We start from the raw sequence: 19,738 nt of genomic DNA, 5'->3' as shown, positions 1-19,738 counted from the left end.
GTCCTACTGGCCGGGCGGAGGAGAGTTAGAAACAGGAAGCGGAAAGGAGGGACTTCAAGCCTTAGCCAACCGACGCTGAAGGCTGAATCGCTCTGGCAGTCCAACGCGTGCGGGGGAGGAGGTTTCTTCCGGCCGGCTGCGGGCTACCTGCGTACGTTGAAGGACACAACCCGCGGAATTGGTGTCTTCTGCAAGGTGGGTGTGTAGACGAGAACCCTGGGTCAGGCCTCGTGCCTCCGCTTTGCGGGGCTGGCATTAAAAATCCGACTATACCTGGTCGAGGAACACAGCTAGGTCTTCGTTGTGGGGTGCGAGGGCAGTGGAGAATGGAAAAGGAATTAGAGATAACGAGAGCCGAGGCGCGAGGGGTTGGACGGGGCTGGGAAGCCTCGGGGCGAGGCGGATAGTTGGTCCCGGAGGCTCCCATGGTTTCCGAAGGCCCTTAGATCGTATATCACAGTAGAGAAAAAAAGAGGCCCGCAGCAAAGGGAGTCCCCCCCCAAGGTCACCCAGCAACGTAATATTGAATGGAACTCGGGCTTGTGGCCAGATTTACCTCTTTTCCTCTGTTTGCCCATTGCAGTTTATTTCCCCTGTACTGTGCTTAGGGAGCCGGCCAGCAAGGCCTACTTTAGCGGCACTGCAGCCTTTGTCGAAGGGAGTGTGTGTGGCGCAGCCCCTGCAGGTCGCCAGGCCCGCAGTAAGAGGCTTAGATTTCAGCCTGTGTCGACCAGCCGGAAGGCCTTTTCCCGAGAGATAGCCAGAACAGAGAGCTGTATACTTGAAGTGCAAGAGGCTGCTTCTGGTACCCGAGTAGCTCTCGACTTGGCCTCCTTTTACCTCGTGATCTCACCGTTCCAGGTAGATACTCAGTCAGACAGGCAAATAGCAGTTTCAAAAAACGAAGTAGTGAGGACAGTTGGTCACTTTGGGCTTTTTCTGAAATTCCCGTTTCACAGGTGAAGAAGGACGTGGAAGGCTTCATTAATGTTTAATAGCAGTGGGCCGGTTAATTAGAAACAAGAGGTTGCTGGGGGGCGAGGGTAGGAGGGTTCGGATTCGATGGCTGGGTGATGGACATTGGGGAGGGTATGTGCTATGGTGAGTGCGGTGAAATGTGTAAGCCTGACGATTCACAGGCCTGTACCCCTGGGGCAAATAATACGTTATGTGTTAATTTTTTAAAAACAAGAGGAAGAAAGAAACAGGAAGACCCCATGCTTAGACTTCTCTACAGGCTATCTTTTAACAGTGCAGTGATTGGTCTTATGTAATTTTTCCCTTGTTGTGTTTTTACGTTTGGAAAGGGAAGGTTTCAGTTTGAGTTATTCCACAGAGGGTGCTCTAGCTACAAGGGTTCCTGGTCTTTGTCCAAAAGTAACTGTGCAGTTCGCTGAAGGGTGCAGACCCCAGTGCTTGTAGGCTTTTGTCCCATTGTTTATTTCACCGGCAACATTTTACTCCCCACTCCTGCCTCCATCTCACCTTCACAAGAGTCTTCAAGACCCAGACTAAATTCCAGTTCCTATAACATGCCCTTCCCAGCAGTCAGATTTAGTCCTCTGTGGAATATCACAGGCTTCCTCCCATACTGTGTGGACAAGTTTAAAGCACTTTAATATTGTTTCATTTGGACACTACCATCCTAAAAATTTTTGTTACACACAAGGTGTGGGGTTATCAGTTAATAATTTGACCAAGCTCCTGTTTTTATGTAGGGTTTCTCCTAGAAACCCACTTGATACCATAAGAATTCAAAAGTGTGTCATGAAAATGAATGGGGGGGGACTATTACTTTAGTAAGTCTAGTAAAATGAAACCATTACTATAAAAGCTATATCATGAAGATTTATTTTAATGCTAATTTTCCTGCTTGGGCTGAAATGCCAAGGTCCCTGAGGAGGCCCAAGGAAGCTTGGGTTTCTTTCATTGTTCCAAGAACCTTGAAACTGTTTAGAATTAAGGTCATTTGTCCAAATTTTCATTGCCAATTCTGTGCACGCAAATGCCTCTGAAGGCCTTTGAATGGTAAATAGGGGGAGTGCCAGTTTCCATAGCAACGACTTCCTCACAGATCTCTCCCTCTTCCATTTCATCAAGAGCCAGCTGAGTCACGGCCACTGCCTACCAATCTCGACCGGACCTCGACCGGCTCGTCTATGTTGCCAATCGACTCGGCGTGGCGTCGGTCGTGGTAGATAGGCGGTCATACATACGAATTGTCAAGTGTTGTTTTGATGACCTGTGAATGTGCCTTTGTTATTTTTTATTATGACAAATAATATGCCTGTGTAAAATATAGGTACTTATAAATATAACTCCAAAAAGTTTGCTGTATGTTTTTCCAGAGTTTTTCTATATAATTACAACAAATATTTGGTTTTCTATTATTGCAGTGTCTTTCAATCTTTAGTTTACATCAGAAATGCCGATTAGAACAGATTACTGGGCCCCAGAGTTTTTGATTGCATAGGCCTGAGGTTGGGCCTGAGAATTTTGGATTTTCATCAGGTTTCAAGTGATGCCGTTGCTGCTGGTCTAGGAACCAGACTCTGAGAACCATTTATGTGCTCTGTAATATAATGTCCAAAAATAGATTTTTTTTTGTTTTAAGATTACAAAGGGACGTCTTTCTGTTTCAGTACATAAGGATCTGTGCACATTGTATTTCCTCAAATGGAAACCATTATTTTCTCAGTCTCCTGTATGTAGATGGACTTTTAGTTTTTCCAGTTTATTTCATCAATAGTATTTCAGTCACTATTCTTGAACCATATAACATGTCTCCCTTTGTGATATCTCTGTAAGGGTAAATTCCTAGAGAACAAATGAACCAGCTACATGAAAGTGTATACTAATTTTATAATTGGACGGGTATTGCAAAATTGTATTTTAGAAAAAGTTGTACCAGTTTATACTCAGGCAACAGAGGAGATGCTTATTTTTCCCAGTCTGGTAGTTAAATATTGGCCTCATTTTACTTTCTTTGATCACTTTTATGTTTTCCCTTCTAGTTTTTGTCCTTTATATTTCCCCTTTCTAAGATAATTAGAATTTTGGCCCATGTTTTCTTCCAGGATTCTTTGGTTTTACTATTTATATTTAGATCTTTTATTTATTTTGCTGTGAGGAAAAGGTATTCCACCTTTCTTGCTACCACCAATAGCTGGTGTGTGTCCTGGGGGCGGGGGTTAGGAGCTAACGGTACTGCAGCCTAGATGGTGGTCTTTATAACTAGTTGACAGACTTTGATAATTTTGATAGGACTTAATTTCGGTAGCATTTTAGTAGGCTCTCCATCTTTAAGAACTTGAACCAGCATGCTCTTATTCCTTAAATTGTGGAAGTGATCTTCCAGTTTTTACACTCTGATGTGCATCCCTTTTGTTAAAATAATGCTAGTTTTTTAAAAATTGGAGTATAGTAAATGATACTTTCTCTTCCTTCCCATGGAGGTCCTAAATTATTTCATAAGAAAAATTATGAAAGGAGTTGCAAGTTGAGCTGTTTAGCTAGTGGGTACCCTTCTTTAGAACTTTGAAATGTATCACAACCTCCAACTTTCTACTCTTAAAACTGATTGACTCCATACACAGTGTAACATGCTGTAGCAGAGCCAAGAATGAAAATACCAAGCAAGATTGGGTTAAAGGAGAGGGGGCCTTAGAGAAAACTGTGTTCTCTTCCTGTGCTAAGTGATTTGATGTATGTTTTGGAATGTTATACAACAGCAACTAAGGTAAAGTCTTCCTTCTGAAAGTTTCTCTTACCAGCAAGCCTCTTTCAACCAACTTTGCTACTTCTGTGTTGGGCAAGGCATTAAAAAAAAAAACTCATAATTCTTCTGTGCAGTGACTTTTCAGGTTTTTAAGCTTTAAAAACAAACAAACAAACAAAAGGGTGCCTGGCTGGCTTAGTTGGTGAGGCATGTAACTCTTGATCTCTGGGTTGTGAGTTTAAGCCCCATGCTGGGTGTAGAGATAACTTAAAAAAATAAAACTTTGAAACAAAAACAAAACATAATTTTCTTTTAAATTGTATCCAAACCAATTTATTGTTTTGTTTTTTTTTAAAGATTGAAATCATGGCAGGTCCAGAAGCTGATGCCCAATTCCATTTCACTGGTATCAAAAAATATTTCAACTCTTACACTCTCACAGGTAGAATGAATGTAAGTATTGGTGATACCTTTAAGCAGTTATGTTTTAGAATAATGTAAGTGGCAAAAACTCTTGTTTACTTTCTCCTTTCTTTTTTAGTGTGTACTGGCCACATATGGAGGCATTGCTTTGATGATCTTATACTTCAAGTTAAGATCTAAAAAAACACCAGCTGTGAAAGCAACATAAACAGTAAGGAATTAACATATAAGTTTATAATGGCCATTTTGTTGTTAGGGCTTTTCCCCTCACTATGGAAGTAAATTGTCATTGTGCAAAGTTACATACAGGAGGAAAATACTGTTCATATCCCATTACCTGACAATTTTTGTTAACAGTTTGGTTTGGCTCTTTTTAATATTTTTTCTTTGGTTTCCAGTGGCTATGAGTCATGTCTGTAATATTGTCTTATTACAAATATTTTCTCTATTATTTGAATGCATGAGTATTTATGCATATATGATTTATATCTGTTTCCTATCAAGATTTTTTTTTTTAAGATTTTATTTATTTATTTGACTGAGAGAGAGGTACCACAAGTAGGCAGAGGCAGGAAAGCAGGCTCCCTGCTGAGCAGAGAGCCCGATGCAGGGCTCGATCCCAGGACCCTGAGATCACGACCTGAGCTGAAGGCAGAGGCCTAACCCACTGAGCCATCCAGGTGCCCTGAGATTTTTTTTTAATACAGATAACATTGCATTGGACACTTTTGAGCATGATTTGTTGTCTGTATGATAGTTTTAGGCTTAACTGCTTTCCCTAAGGGTTAATGGGGCACCCAGCTTTCTTAGAGGGTGTCTCTTGCCCTAGCCAGCGCTGAATAAGCAGTTTCTGATCGTTGTTCATTTGATGAGTAAAAATACCTTTTTGATGAAGTTACACATTTTTTCCATTTGTTTACCCTTTGTATTTTTCTTAAGATTCCCTTTGTTTTTTTCATTTAACAATTGAGTCTTTCTCTTTAGGAAGACCTTATTTCTCTTACATAAGCCCTTTATGTAATAATTATTAACCAACCTTGTAAATACATTGCAAATATATCTTATTTTTTTGCTAGTTTCAGATTTTTATACACAATTTTATATTTTCATTTAATTCCCATAGATTTCATTTTCTTCTTGTGGTACACCACAATCTCCATTTGCCTATGTTTGAGTGAATACTTGTTTTGGTAGTAGATGATGTGCAGAAAACCCAAAACCCAGATCTTAATCTACTGTAGCTCTCCACAGAAAATTTTCCTCTGCTATTAAAAGCTTTTCCGATCTGAGTACATATCCCAGCATGCAGTGGTCCAGGACTTACTCCTGACAGATAGGTAGTCATTGCCCACTTTTCCGTATTAGGTACCTCCCAACTTTGGGGAGAGTGCTAGTATCCCCATTATAAAAACTAATAAATTTTATCTGATACGTTTACTACTGTTTAAAGTGTACTTTGTATACTAGACTTTTCCAGTAGCATACATTCAGGGTCATGCTGAAGTCAGCTCTTTTGTTAAAGGTAAACCGTTAGGCTAAACTGTATTAAGCTGTGACATTTTGGGGTGATTACTGACTCTGAGAATCTGATGAATTTGCATTCAATTTCAGGGGGTTCAGGGATAGTCCTGTACTGGTAATGTCTTATACTGAATGTCTTAAAAGTAGAGTTGAACACAATTGTGTCTAAATTATTTTTACTTTTTTTATAGGATTTTAACTTGTACCTCATCTTAAGTTCCCATGCCTGGAGAAGCTTTTGTCAGCTCATCATGTGATATTCAATTTGTACAATAAATTATGAACCTGGAAAAGCTGGTTGTCTTTATTTACAATATATCAAAAATATAAAAACTGTACAAAATGCAACAAAGGCAAAAAACTGGCAGTGACTTGGTCTAAATCTTTTAGTTTCCAAAGCAAGGCTCAGTACTGGAGGTAAGCAACTGAAATGTCTGTCTGACTTCAAGTGTACTAGGTTTTATGTAGCTGTTTTAGCTGAAGTAGAACATGGAAGCTAAATTTCTTCACCTGGTTTATAGAGTGTTTGGGTGCACTCAGAATCCAACAGGTATAAATTCAGATGTCAGTGGATGGTTGTACTTCATCTAGTTCTTAGAAAGAAATTGTAGTTCACCCTACCCAATAACATACATTCCACTAATCATGGGGCAAGCAAAATGTTAGTGGATCATTTAACATAGTACTTGAGTGCCATACAGTAACTACATTTTTACAGCAGAAACATACATGCTCATAGAATTCTTCAGCTAAAATTCAAGATGGTATTACATTACTCAGTTTGAATCTTGAAGCAGGATGAATTACTGAAGTCAATTGATTTTTTTTTTCTAAACATAATAAATTAAAATAGCATTTGAACAGAAAATGCATAGTTTCCACACAATCCAAAGCACCATAAATGTCCCCTCCACGAACATAATACCTCTTATTCAACTAACGGAAATTAGTTAAATGTGGTTGCTATAGAAACGTGGAACTGTCCTGTTCAGATTTTCCAAGCAGCATCCTTCCAGATCCATATAGACAAAACATTCTTTGTAGCTTAAATATTAATCACTGAGGTATTTGCTTTTAGTCTCCCTTTTTCAAACAGTAGCTTCCGAAAGGTCTTTAATACCGATGATTTATTGCGGGCTGTAAGCTCCTGCAGCTAGAACCAAGTTTCTTCGAGTAAAATGGAGGTGTACAACTGGTGTTGATTTGGTCATATATGTTCCCAACAATAACTCCTGTGAATTCTCAGGTAAATTTATATGCCCAGTGGCTGTAGTAAAGTCATCGGTCTCTAAATCTTCAAATGCTTTGACAGCATCCCACAACCGGACTGTATTATCCATTGAACCTAACAGGAAGTCAAAGAAAACCATTTAGTAGCATCTACCATATTTATTTATTTATTTATTTTAAAGATTTTATTTATTTATTTGACAGAGAGAGATCACAAGTAGGCAGAGAGGCAGGCAGAGAGAGAGGAAGGGAAGCAGGCTCCCCGCTGAGCAGAGAGCCCGATGCGGGACTCGATCCCAGGACCCTGAGATCATGACCTGAGCCGAAGGCAGCGGCTTAACCCACTGAGCCACCCAGGCGCCCCGCATCTACCATATTTAGAGTCTGACATAATTCATATATTTACTGTATATTTATGGTGAAAAAAATCTAAACCTGATTAATAAGCTCTTCCTTCTAAAGGACCATTTCAATCAGTTTAACCTGAGAAGTCAACACACATATCAGGGGGTACTCTGGAATCATGGCTAAGAGAAGCAAAACCTAACACGGTCAACCTAAGTGTTTCATTTCAACATACCATTTACCCTTTAACACAAAGCCATTTCTAGTCATTTACCTGATGCCAAAATTTCACCATCTCTACTAAACCTAAGTGAACAGACTGTATCAGTGTGGCCTTTTAATTCTCCAACCATCAAACCATGTCCAATATCCCAAAGGAGTACTCTGCCATCTGTGGCTCCTGTAGCCAGGAATCTCCCATTGGGAGAAAATGTCAAGGAATGAATTGGTCCCTAGAAAAGAAGTCCAGGGAAAGAATCAACAGTGGGTTAAAAATATCTCAAAGTAAGAGAAAGTTAGAGTTTTAAAGCTTAGTGGAATTGAACAGTTTCTTTAAAATGTGTTACTAGTTAATTTTTGAAATATTTTTATCTCAAAAACAACCTTGTATGCCATAATAATGAAGGTATAAAATACCTTGTGTCCAGTGAATATTCTTACACAGTTTCCATTCAGGACATCCCAGAGCCGCACAGTTCTGTCCGCAGAGCCCGTAGCAACATAATTAGAATTTGGATGGAATCTGGTACAATTCACATCAGCAAGATGGCCAGCAAATATCCTTAAAGGCTGATAATGGTCTGTAGCCCAGAGCCTTTTTAAAAAATGCATTGAAAGAAAAAAAAAAAAAGTAATGGTTAACTGCCAAAATTCTAAAATAAATATAGAAACACCCATGTGAGATATTAGCTCCAAATAGGTCCCCCTCACTGGCTCCATGAGTGGGGAGAAAAATGGAATGAGATGAAATAACATTCTTCAGGAAAACTAAGTTGATCTAGTACAAAATTTTTTTAAACTCTAGTTCTCTGTATGTACCCACCTTTCCTACCCCAATTCCTAGTCTAACCCATAGAAAAGTGTTTTTTGCTAGTTTTGGCCGCCATAAAATTAGTTTCTAACCTGAGTTACCTCATCCTGAACTTTCAAGGAAATCACAGGAAAACACCAGCAGTGCTCCTATTGGTAGTGAAAATCTAGCTGGTGGGAGCTTGAGGGGGAAAAAAGGACTCTTGATATGGACATAAATGCAGACATAGTAATACTCCCCAAATTAATTTTCTTTTTTTTTTTTTTAAAGATTTTATTTATTTATTTGACAGAGAGAGACCACAAGCAGGCAGAGAGGCAGGCAGAGAGAGAGAAAGGGAAGCAGGCCCCCTGCTGAGCAGAGAGCCTGATGTGGGACTCGACCCCAGGACCCTGAGATCATGACCTGAGCTGAAGGTAGTGGCTTAACCCACTGAGCCACCCAGGCGCCCTTCCCAAATTAATTTTCAAATAAGGAGCTATAAATGCTGACAATCTCAAAAAGTTGATCCCAAATAACTGAAGTGAAAATAAGTTTGGCTGGAGCTTATAATTCCCTTAAAAAGAAACCATTCTGCCATTCATAAGATCACAATGTTCTTACCGAGCTACTCGATCGTGGCCCCCTGACACAAAATAATATCCATATGGAGAAAACTGTGTGTCCCATACTGGGTAGTTGTGTCCTTTATATCCCACCAAGCAAGTAAATGTTTGAAGACTCCACAATCTAACAGTTCCATCCTCTGAAGAGGAAAGCAAATAGTTCCTGAGAAAAGAGAATGTGATATATTTGATTCCCAGAATCAAATCGTTACCTGTCCAGTTTCTCTGTACATTTTGAGTATGATAAGTACAGATAACCTGACATGCTACATCTTTTACTTTATACATGGAATTCACAGTAGATAACAAAAGTTGAAAGTAATAACAAAAAACCAGTTAGCTCTAATATTCTACATCTACTGAGCACATACTAAGTGAGGTTAGATCTTTTTTTTAAGATTTTATCTATTTATGAGACACAGAGAGAGGAATCACACAAGCAGGGGGAGAGGCAGGGAGAGGGAGAAGTAGGCTCCTTGCTGAGCAAGGAGCCAGATCCGAGGACCCTGGGATTATGATCTGAGCTGAAGACAGACACTCAACCCAAATGAGCCACCCAGGTGCCCCAAGGTTAGATTATTTTTAAAAGTATAATAGAAAAACCACACTTCTTATAAAAAATTGTACCAAAGGGTACCAACAGAAAGTCGGTCAAAAAGGTTAATTGAGAAAAGCTAAGAAATGTGATATGTCACTTAAAACTCAACAATTTTTTACTTTAAAATGGAGATGCTCTTTTCCTCTCTTGACTTGCATAAGCACTTAATAGGAAATGTCTTTTTGACAAAAAACAAAAAACACTATAGACATTTAAGTAATAATTTAGCTTTTTCACAGATAAACACAAAAGCTGAATCACTGAAACTGTTAAGGTTTTCACTGAAATTAGAGATTTTCCTCAAGTAAAAATGTATCATCTGGCTAAACCCTATGAAGATTTCATAAATATGAAAATATTGATGGATTCAAAGTTATCCAATTAAGATACAAATCATTATTATGAATATAAAATTCCCTCCCATTTTCACAGAATATTAGAGATCATGAAAAATAAGCAAATACCTATTTGCGGGTTTCAAATTCCCTTTTCAGTATCTTCTTAGTTCTTTTGATTACACAAAATCTTTAATTGACAGCTAACATGCCTTTAATATCAGGAATCTGTTCTCAATTTGGAGATGATGGAATACAGCAGTAGCCACAAACCCAAGGCAAGAACCCAAAGAAGCAATTCAGCCCCTATCAGGGTTATACAAAAACTGAAGCTAATTTTTAAAACCAATAAACCCTGATGCTGTGCATCTTTGATTCTATAAATCTGGGTATATATTAAGTTGCTATCTTGTACACCAGTACCCCAAGATGAATTAGCAAATGGCAAGATTCTAAAAGATAATGCAGAAGAGGCAGCCATGAGATTTCTCCAACAGAATTTTTCCCAAAATGTTTCCAGTAGTTAACTTAAATATTATCTCAATATAATACAGCAGTATTTAATTTTTCATTGTTTGTATGTTACCTATCCGGACTGAAGCTGGCTCCATAGACAGGCCCGCTATGACCATACAAAATCTTCAACTCACTTGCTGTTTTCTCATCCATTATTCTTTCTAAGACATCATCTGATTCTTTGTCTATGAGGCTAAGATCTAAAACGGTCCAAAAATATTGATATTTTAAAAATATATTCATTTTTTTTAAAGTACATTCATTAGAATATTTCAAGGCAATCACATCATGGTTCAGAAGAACTAACATTTGAACAGTCCTCCTACATACCCCCCACAGTGTTGATGCCTTTAACCACCCCAGTGTACAGAAGAGGAAACTCAAGTTCAGAACAGTTAACAATTTGCTGGAGTGCACATAGCTGCTCAGTTCGGAACTATGATTAAAACTCAAAGAAACCTAATATATCATACACAAATGGAAACTATGGAAATATTAAAAGTTTTTTGAAAATGTATTACCTTGTTTAAATAATACATTTAGCAAGAAACTCTTTAAAAATACTAAAACTAATTATTTTTAGGCCATTTTTAGAGCTAAAACAGAAAGTACTCTCCCATTATTTAAAGGCATTTTTAAAATTCACAGGCAAACAGTCATAAAATTAGATTTTAAACTCATAGAGTTTTCTAGCCCAACCCCCTCATTCTACAGATGAGAAAACTGAGGCCCCACAAAGTTAAACCAGTTTAACACCCCCGTCTCCTGATTGCCACTCCAATGCACTTTTTGCTTGGGAATGTTAGCATTTTGAGCTAAAGTAAAATCAAATGAAATTCTGTTGAGATCACAATCTCTTATGCATACTCCATGGAATCCAGATTGGTGTAAACTAAAGGTGAGTTCACATCCTCACAAGTCAACTCAGTTACCTGCTGCTTGTTTAACACTACGAAGCTTTTTGGGTGTCACAGACCACACTCTAACTGTTGAATCTGCAAAACCTCCAGCAATCAAACTAGAATCATCAGTGACATCCACTGCAGTGAGGCCCTGCCAATAAAAAAAATAAAAACTTTATACTACAAAAAAAACAAAAAAATAAAAAAAAAAAATGAAAAAAAAAATAAAGAAAGAAAAAAAACTTTATACTACACAATATGGTCTCGGGAAAAAAATTACATCTTAGAAACAACATAATGATAACTCCTTCTCTCACAGAAAAGATTTCATTCTCCCATGAAACACTGTTTGAAAGTATTTACTTTGAGAACACATCACCATTCACCCCTTTTGTCCTCCAAATTTAAAGCACATGATATGAAGAAAATGGTAATCATTTTTGTACTTTAATAAATATATCCTCAGCAGCTTATTACAATCTATAAAGACATAAACAACCCTTAATAAAAAGTATTAAGTTTATATAAGCCAAGTTCAATAGAGCTAAACTACAGTTTCCTCCTCCTCAAAAGCTAACAGAATTCTGATCAGTAAAACAAGGGACACACATAAGCAACATTCTGGCACCTGCAAGTTGCTAAAGGTCTTTTCAACATTGCCTTCTAACTATTCTAAGCAGTGTCCAATTATCCTTTCTTAACTTCTGTCTTCAAGCTATATTTACATCAAGAGTTTAAAAAAGAAAACTTCGTCTTAGTTAACACATCTAAGTTTCTTTTAGTGGTAAGTCACCGTATTACACGACTCTCCCCCCAGAAATTGCACAATTATCTTACTAACCTGGTAAGCATTGAGGAATGTATAGAAACAAATGGAGGGTAAACAGTCTGGCCCAAGGCGTACTCGTTTGGTGGTTTCTTTCATATTCATTATCTTATCCAACTTATCTGAGTCTTTCAACTCTGGAAGAGGGATTCTGTGAAAGAAAAACAGACTGAAAATCATTCTATTAAGAAACTGAATTCTCTGTAATAACAGTTCATCTTAAACCTCCACACATGTTCCTGAGTTTTTCCCTCACCTGTTTTGAGGTGGAGCATTGGGATCTTGTTTTTTGCTTTTGGACCCAATGCTATCTTTTTTAGGCTTCTTCTTTTTAGGTTTTCCTTCTTCATTTTCTCCTTCTTCATCTTCATCATCTAAAGGCACCTCAATTTCTGGCTCTTTTAATAAGCCAAAAAATACCTACAAGTCAAAAGACCCAACATTTTCAAAATTAATATTTCATTCATTAATACATCATTTTCATATCTTGATAGGATGAATCACGATTACAATACAGTAATTTATACCCTGAAACAGATTCTGTACTTATCTACCCAATAGCCAATCTCCCCATCCTCCTTACTAACAGAACCCTGATTTTGTTGGAGCAGCAATATGCTCAGTTAAATTATTTCTGTTCCCAAACTCCCCTGCAGGTAGGAATAGCCATTAAAGTCATTCTGGCCAGCAGATGTACACACAAATATACTGGGTAGGGTTTTAGGAAAAAAATACTGTTTTCCTGATAAGATTTAGCAGGGATATGCCTTCTGTCCTCCCCCTTCTGCCTTCCTGGAATGCAGGTGCAATGCTGGAGCTACAACAGCTATCTGTGAGCACAAAGAAGAAAGCCACATTCTAAAGATGATGGAGGAGAAACTAGAAGGAGCCCTTGCGCCAGAGCAAGAGGGATTTCTTTTGCAATTCATTATATGTATGCAAAATCCCTTGTTTCAGTCACTGTAGTCAGGGTTCTGTTAAATGCAACCATTCCCAAATTCTCACCAATTTACACATCATCCTTAGAACATGAACTTAGCATACAGGGTTCTGTTATTCCCAAACTAGCTATAAGAAAAATGTGTATATTATGTAGATGGAAATGCTACAGTTTTTCATAATCTGCATTATATAGTTCTTAGGTTTATTCCCATACCTTTGATTTGTTTGCCTCTCGTTTAGCCTCTCCTGCCAAACTTCCCACCATCGCATCTATCTGTTGCTTACTACGCGGCATCCCATCAAAGATGTCAATGTAGAGGTGCTCCTGAACTATGTTCCATATCTGATTGTTCTGTTTCTCCTGAAGATGCCTCTTCAAGAGTTGATACGAGTCACGGGAAATACGCAGAACAAATTTACTTGTTCGAAAATCCAACATGGTCTCATTCCCTTTCATGTGTTCCTTTTTGGTAAGACTAGATAATACTCGTAGGTCATCCTGGTAATAACATTCCTGATCTCCATGGAACCTGTTTCAGTGATTTTAAAAAGTCATTTTTCAATGTAATCATTAAGGGATCTGCTCTCCCCCATATATTTATAAACATCCCAGAATATTTTCAACGTAGCAGTCTGAATAATCCTGGACTAAGCTACAGGATCAGAAGTAACTCATTTCAAAATGATCACAATTCAGTTTCTGAATTCATCCTGAAATTTAAAAATTTAATTCTCTAATGAAATGTACCATTAACATTTTAAGAGAATTTGAAATAAATACCATAAGTGAATGAAAGATATCCACCATTGGTAGACATTTGAATTAGAATTTCTGCTTTACTAAATTTTATGTTCTCTCAAAACCACTTTTAAAAACTTTATTATGGAAAGTTTCAAACATATACAAAAGTAGAAACTAGTGTAATTAACTCAATGAGCCTATCACCCAGCCCCTTATAATATATAATAATCAATTATTATATTATAATTACATTATAATATATATCATATAATAATAATCAATACATGGCATTCTCATAAAACCCAACATTTTCAATGACTTCTTGTATTCTTCCTACCAGACACATTTATTAAACATCAGTATAATAATATGACTAAACGACAAACAAATGTTGATACCAAAGAATGAACACTGCCATTTACTCACCAATACCACAGGTAATTAAGTAAAGCTTTCAGCCTTGGTGACAATTAGTAAATTTAAATGTACTTTTGTTTCTATAAATCTTAATATTCCTGATAAAGTAAAATTAAAGATCATATATTTGGCACTCACTAAGAGCAGCAAACAATGCAAAAACATTTAAAGAACAATGACTAAACATAAGATAGGTTCTAGCTCTGATACACAGCCAATAAACTGTTACCCGTGTTACCCTTTTGAGACTCATCAAGACATGAACTAAGGGTTTCTGTTCAAGATTTCAGTGAAATTAGACATCTCAGCCTCTTGGTGTTCACATCAGTTATAACCCATAACCTCATCTGAGCATGGTGTCTGGGCAATGGCTGAGATTGTCCATAACAAGGAGACAGAGCTCCCCCGGATATTCCAGCTTCCTATGTAAGGAGATGGCTATCTCATGGGACTGGGAGAGAAAGAGGTTTTTTGATGACAATACTGTAAGAAAAATTAGGTTAGAGTGTAAGTTGTCATAAACAGCCTTTGTTAATTTTTTTGAAAATTGCTGAGCTACAGAACATTCGCTTTATAAACCTTCTGTTAGGCACCATACAATAATGAATGGACATAATGGCAAAGAAGCTAAGTGTCCGGAGTTCTATTATTCCTGTATTACCACTACTTGTGTTATCTGACAAATGCTGGCTTTTGGGTCTATTGCTTGTACTAAAATGCTCTCATTCAAACTGTTAAGTACTGCCCCCTTTTTAACCACTCCTTTCTTTGGCTTCTATTAACTCAATACCCTCCCCGTTTTCTTCCTACTCCTCTGACCTCTCCTTATACCTCTTCTACTTGGCCATCTCTTCTACTCTTTTTCCATCTCTCCTACTCCAAATGTTGGAATTCCTCAAGGCTCAGGTCTAGCCCTCTCGTTGACTTATTTCATAAACCCCATCCCCTCCCCAGACAATCTCATCCATACCCATCAATATCACACACAACTCCAATTTATGGCTCTAGTCCCTACATCTCTTCAGAGCTCCAGAGCTTTCTATATCATTCACCTACCGACCCGGTATCTCATAAATGAGTCAAAGGCATATTCAAATCTGAAGTCAAGATTACTCTGCAACCTGACAAACCAGGTCCTCTTCCAGGGCTTTCTGTCTTAGTGAAGGACACTCCCCCATCCAGATGGGGGAGCCAGAAACCTAGGGGTTACGAATACCTTCATCTCCCTCACCTCCATATCCAATCCATCACCAACTGCCTCACCAATATGCTACTTATTTTCACAAACACTAATGTACCCTTGTCTAGTGTTTCTCAACAGAACATTTTGGGGCAGAACAATTCTTTGCTACATGGACTATCTGCACATATTAGAACATTTGGCACCCCTAAGCCACCAGCACTTCCTCATTCTAGTCATGACAACCAAAACACCTCCACACATTTTCAAGTAGCCCAGGGGAAGCAGGAATACTACTACTCTGGGTTGAGAACCACTACAATAACCTTCCAAACTGGTCACTCTAAAGTCATTCTGTTCCCCCTCACCACCATCTATTTTCCCAACCACATAAAGGTCCTTTCAAAATGCAAATCGGGATGTCTGGCTGGCTCAGGTAGTAGAGCGTACAACTCTTGACCTCAGAGTTGTGAGTTCCAGTCCCACACTGGGTGAAGAGATTACTTTAAAAAAATAAATAAAATTTTAAAAAATGCAAATCTAATAATGGCAAGGTCCTTCAATGACTTCTGTAGCAGAGACATCTCACTGTCCCAAACATCCATTTTTTCCTTTCTTCCTCCATGACAGAATACCTGAATATTAGCTGAGCAAGTAAACACCTAGGCAAAGGCCACACATCTTACTTCCCTTGTAGGTAATTGTAGCTGTTGCCTAACGACATAAAAAAAAAGGAGGAGGTATGTGCTACTTGGAGGAACGATGTGCCTTCTCAGCTGACTATAGCAGTGATGTGATTGCTCAGAGCCTAAGAGCCATCTTGTACCACAGGAGGAAGCCGCATGACAAGGATGGAAGAGCATCAAGATGGTGAAAGCCTAGGTTCCTGGTAATCAAAGACTCTATACCAGTCCTGGACTGCCTAATCTTTATGAGAGAGAAATAAACTTTTATTGTATTTAAGCCTCTGTTGTTTGGGGTTTCAGTCATTCTCAGTCTAATATAATCCTAACACAGCTTCCTATTGCTTTTAGGATAAAAACAAAATATAAACTTTTATTTTATTTATGCTATTATTGTTGGGGTTTTCAGTGAATCTCAACCAGATATAATGCTACCCAATACAACCCATGACTGTTCTCTGGAAAAACAAAGACCCTTGACATGGCCCGAGAACCTGCTTGTTCCAGCCCAGCTTCGAACCCATACTCAGCTCCAGCCACACTGGCCCTCTTTTGTCTCTGTATCCACCATGATCTTCCCACCAGAGGTGTCACACATGCTTTTCCCTCTTCTCTTCCTCTGGTTAGCTCCTACCCAATTTTCAGATCTTACCTCAAGCATCACTTCCTCTGGGAGCCTTCCCTGACTTCTCCAACTAGATCACACTCCCTCTTTTTAGGTTCTCCTAGCACCAGTTACCTCTCTTTCATGAAATACTTTCGCAGTTACAATCTTACATTTGTTTGGTTACAGTTGTGTATATACATTATATATATGTGCTATATATATAATATATATAAAATTCACATACTTCTCAAAAAATGATTTTGCTTCATTCTCATGTTGATTGTAGACTAGTTCCAAGTACATGTGTACAAACAGAGGATAAAAGAGTTGGGATAATTCTGCCCGATGGCAGTCCAAGGAACATTCAATGAAGTGTTTTAGTCCGCTATAGTATTCTTCATACATTGTGGGGTCTCCTTGTTGGTTGTAGGCAGACAGCACAGCACTGACATCCGGCTGGTCTTCAACGGCTACACTTCCAACTGTTTAAAAAATGAAGAACAACTTTCAAAAAATGTATTTCAAAAATATATACCAAGTGACTAAGGCTGTTTTGCTACGGTCCAGAGGTAAACTGTTTCTTAGATGTCTGTTCCTGTCTTCTCAAAGTCTCTTCCCCAAAGCAATCACACAATCTGTCAAGGGACTGTTTCAGTCCCTATCCAAAACTCCTTCAGCTTGTCCATATCTTAAAATAAAATGTTCAGGTCAGTAACAAAAAGGTTCAGTATTTTTCCTGCAGCTACCTCAAAGACAAATTTCGTAAAACACGATATGTGCAAATCAAACAATTATATTAATCTTCTCTCAAGGCTCAGTGTAAATGGCACCCACCACCACCAAGACATGCCCTAAAGTAATATTCCCAGATCTCTGATCTACTAAGTATTTTGTGACTTTCCTGTAACACATCCTAACCTGTAGGATATGTGTACATCTATCACTCCTTATAAAATGCAAGCATTTCAAGAGTGTGATGGATGAGCCTTATTTGTTTCCAAAAGATAACTCAATCTACATGCTTAAAATAATTCCCATAAACATCATTCCAAGGTAGAAAACACAAGTATTTATTTGGAATATACCAATACCAAACAATGATACACCTGTCAATCTAATCAAAGTTTGACTGTTGGAAAATTTTAGGTTGCAATTATAATACTGCTGTGCTCTTCACTGCACAAATGCTTTAAGTTCTTTTGGTTATTCTGAGGGCCTCTTTTCCTTCTTACTGGTTTCTGAGTTATGATAGGTCAAGTTTCTGAAGAGATGAGAGATTACAGAAAAATAACCAACATGATCCATCCATTTTATAGTTCATTCATCAAGTTCAGCATTCAGAAAACATTCCCCTCAGTCACATTTTTGCACATTTCTATTTGTAGGATACAATGCTACATATTCATACTTTACTTCTGGCAATGCTGCAAAGATTAGGGCTCATAAATAGAGACTAATTTGGCTAGAGGCTCTGCACTATATAACTTAATACAATAAATGTTTATCATCAGCTCAGGATCACCTTTGAGACCATATGCTGTGTATGATTTTACTGCACGGACTTTGCAACACAGTTGCTAGGAAAAGGCTGGGGAGGGTGGTCTCAGGTGTTAAGTGTTAGGTATATACATATCAGTAGCAGGCATTTTATATATATGTATTATATCTGAGCCTCACAATAACCCATTTTAAAAGGGGGCCAGAAAAACCCCTTAACCTGAGGAAGAGCCGCATCACAAAAGTAAAAGCAACAGAGACAAGAGTCTGAACCTAGGTCTGTCCAAAGCATACTCCTAAATGAATGGTTCTCAACCTCTGCCACACATTAATAATCCCTTGGAAGCATATATACAAAAATGAGGATTCCTAGACTCCACCTCTACATGATCTGATTCACTAAGTCTGAAGTGACGCCAAGAAATCTGCATTCCCCAAAAGATATAACACCAGTTAGCCTAATATTTTGCGAAATAATGGCTACACTATGTTCCATCACTCCCTGGCTGTTTGGTCAAAGCAAGTCCCTTGGCCTTTCCGAGTCCGTTTTCTCATCTCTAAAACAGAGGTAACGTCTTAGCTCACAGCGGAATTATGAGAATTAGGATATGTAAAGTATTTTTAGTAATTACTTAAAGAAGCTAGTACAGAACTGTATAAGTATTGCTGGGTGTTAATGCAGCCCTGCCAAGCCTCAAGAACCGAAAAAAGAAGAAAGGGACCAAAACCCTGAAGGTCCCCGCCTCTCAGCGCCCACCCTCCCCAGACATCCCTCTGCTCAGCAGCTCTCCTCAGCCTCTCACTGGAACTGACAGCTTGGAAGAGGGTTTGACTGCGCAGCCGGCGCACTAGCGAAAGGGGCGGGCATGTGGCCCTAGAGGCGGGCCCAGGAAATTCAAAACAAGCCCGCAGAGGTGCAGGCCTGCCAGCTTCAGCCTTCCCGGCTTGCTCCCCCTTCGTGCCCTGCCTCCCCGGGACTCCGCGGCTCACCTTTCCCCGGAGCCGCAGAACCTGTCGCTAAACCCGAGACCGCGGCGGCCCCCGAAGCGCCGGTGCCCGGAGGGTCAGGGGCCGCGGGGCCGGGGGCCGAGGCTGTGACCCGGCTGAGAAGCGTGCTAGCCGCCTCTGTACCGGCGCCGTCCGCCTCTGGGGCTCCAGTGCCCGCCACTGCCTCCTCCAGCAGCCGGGCCTCACGGCGCAGCGCCTCTTCGGCCTCACGGAGATTGCTCTGCCGCAGGAACTGCAGCACGGCCAGCAGAGTCTGTCGGTCGTGGGGAGCGCCGGCCTCCGGAGCAGCGGCGGGCACCGGGGCCGCCCCCGCCGGAGCAACGGCGGAGACAGCCACCGAGGGTTTGGGGGTCCCACCATCCCCGCCGGCCGACGACGACGCCGCCGCAACGTTCCCGCCGCCGCCGTTGGGGCCGTTGTTGGTAGTGCCGCCGCCACCCTCGCCAGCGCCGTCCCCCGCCTGCGGAGGTAGCAGCGTCGGCGGTCCCTCTGGCTCCAACTTGACCGCCACCTCCGTCTGCTCCTCCGCCAGCGCCGCCATCTTGCGGCTGAGCCACCTCGCGCCGTCAAGCGTGATTGCGTTTTCGCCACATGGAGGGCGGGGAGGAGCGTT

At 39.7% G+C, this 19,738-nt stretch overlaps 2 protein-coding genes across 3 annotated transcripts; one reads left to right on the top strand and one right to left on the bottom strand.

Moving 5' to 3' along the window:
* The first annotated feature begins 3 nt into the window (after window positions 1-3).
* ATP5MK (ATP synthase membrane subunit k) lies at window positions 4-5,955 on the top strand. Its single transcript, XM_082722519.1, has 4 exons — window positions 4-195; window positions 4,076-4,171; window positions 4,260-4,352; window positions 5,854-5,955. Exons 2-3 carry the CDS (start codon window positions 4,085-4,087, stop codon window positions 4,347-4,349), a joined length of 177 nt encoding a protein of 58 aa, XP_082578645.1. The 5' UTR covers window positions 4-195; window positions 4,076-4,084; the 3' UTR covers window positions 4,350-4,352; window positions 5,854-5,955.
* Window positions 5,940-19,687, bottom strand: TAF5 (TATA-box binding protein associated factor 5). Of its 2 annotated transcripts, none has more exons than XM_082722462.1 (11): window positions 19,108-19,687; window positions 16,865-17,102; window positions 13,206-13,521; window positions 12,306-12,469; window positions 12,065-12,200; window positions 11,254-11,374; window positions 10,392-10,521; window positions 8,871-9,035; window positions 7,874-8,051; window positions 7,512-7,689; window positions 5,940-7,007 (listed from the first exon to the last, which is right to left on the bottom strand). In XM_082722462.1, the coding sequence occupies exons 1-11, from the start codon at window positions 19,664-19,666 to the stop codon at window positions 6,790-6,792; spliced, it is 2,403 nt and encodes an 800-aa protein (XP_082578588.1). In that variant the 5' UTR covers window positions 19,667-19,687; the 3' UTR covers window positions 5,940-6,789. The 2 variants fall into 2 exon arrangements, with proteins under 2 accessions (XP_082578588.1, XP_082578587.1); XM_082722461.1 differs by having other exon boundaries at window positions 12,065-12,218; window positions 19,108-19,674.
* Window positions 19,688-19,738: the final 51 nt, after the last annotated feature.

This window comes from Mustela nivalis (genome assembly GCF_964662115.1).
Source record: "Mustela nivalis genome assembly, chromosome: 2".
Taxonomy (NCBI): Eukaryota; Metazoa; Chordata; class Mammalia; order Carnivora; family Mustelidae; genus Mustela; species Mustela nivalis.
The sequence above is the reverse complement of the archived record's forward strand: the minus strand, read 5'-3'. Positions and strand labels throughout refer to the sequence as shown.

Bases quoted from the DNA above. Each gene is read 5' to 3' on its own strand.
- ATP5MK (XM_082722519.1), top strand. From the start codon at position 4,085: ATGGCAGGTCCAGAAGCTGATGCCCAATTCCATTTCACTGGTATCAAA. The intron at 4,172-4,259 runs GTAAGTATTGGT...TTTCTTTTTTAG, and splicing joins CTCTCACAGGTAGAATGAAT to TGTGTACTGGCCACATATGG.
- TAF5 (XM_082722461.1), bottom strand. From the start codon at position 19,666: ATGGCGGCGCTGGCGGAGGAGCAGACGGAGGTGGCGGTCAAGTTGGAG. The intron at 13,522-16,864 runs GTATGTGAATTT...TCACTGAAACAG, and splicing joins GCAAAATCATTTTTTGAGAA to GTTCCATGGAGATCAGGAAT. The intron at 7,690-7,873 runs GTATTTTATACC...CTTCTTTTCTAG, and splicing joins GAATATTCACTGGACACAAG to GGACCAATTCATTCCTTGAC.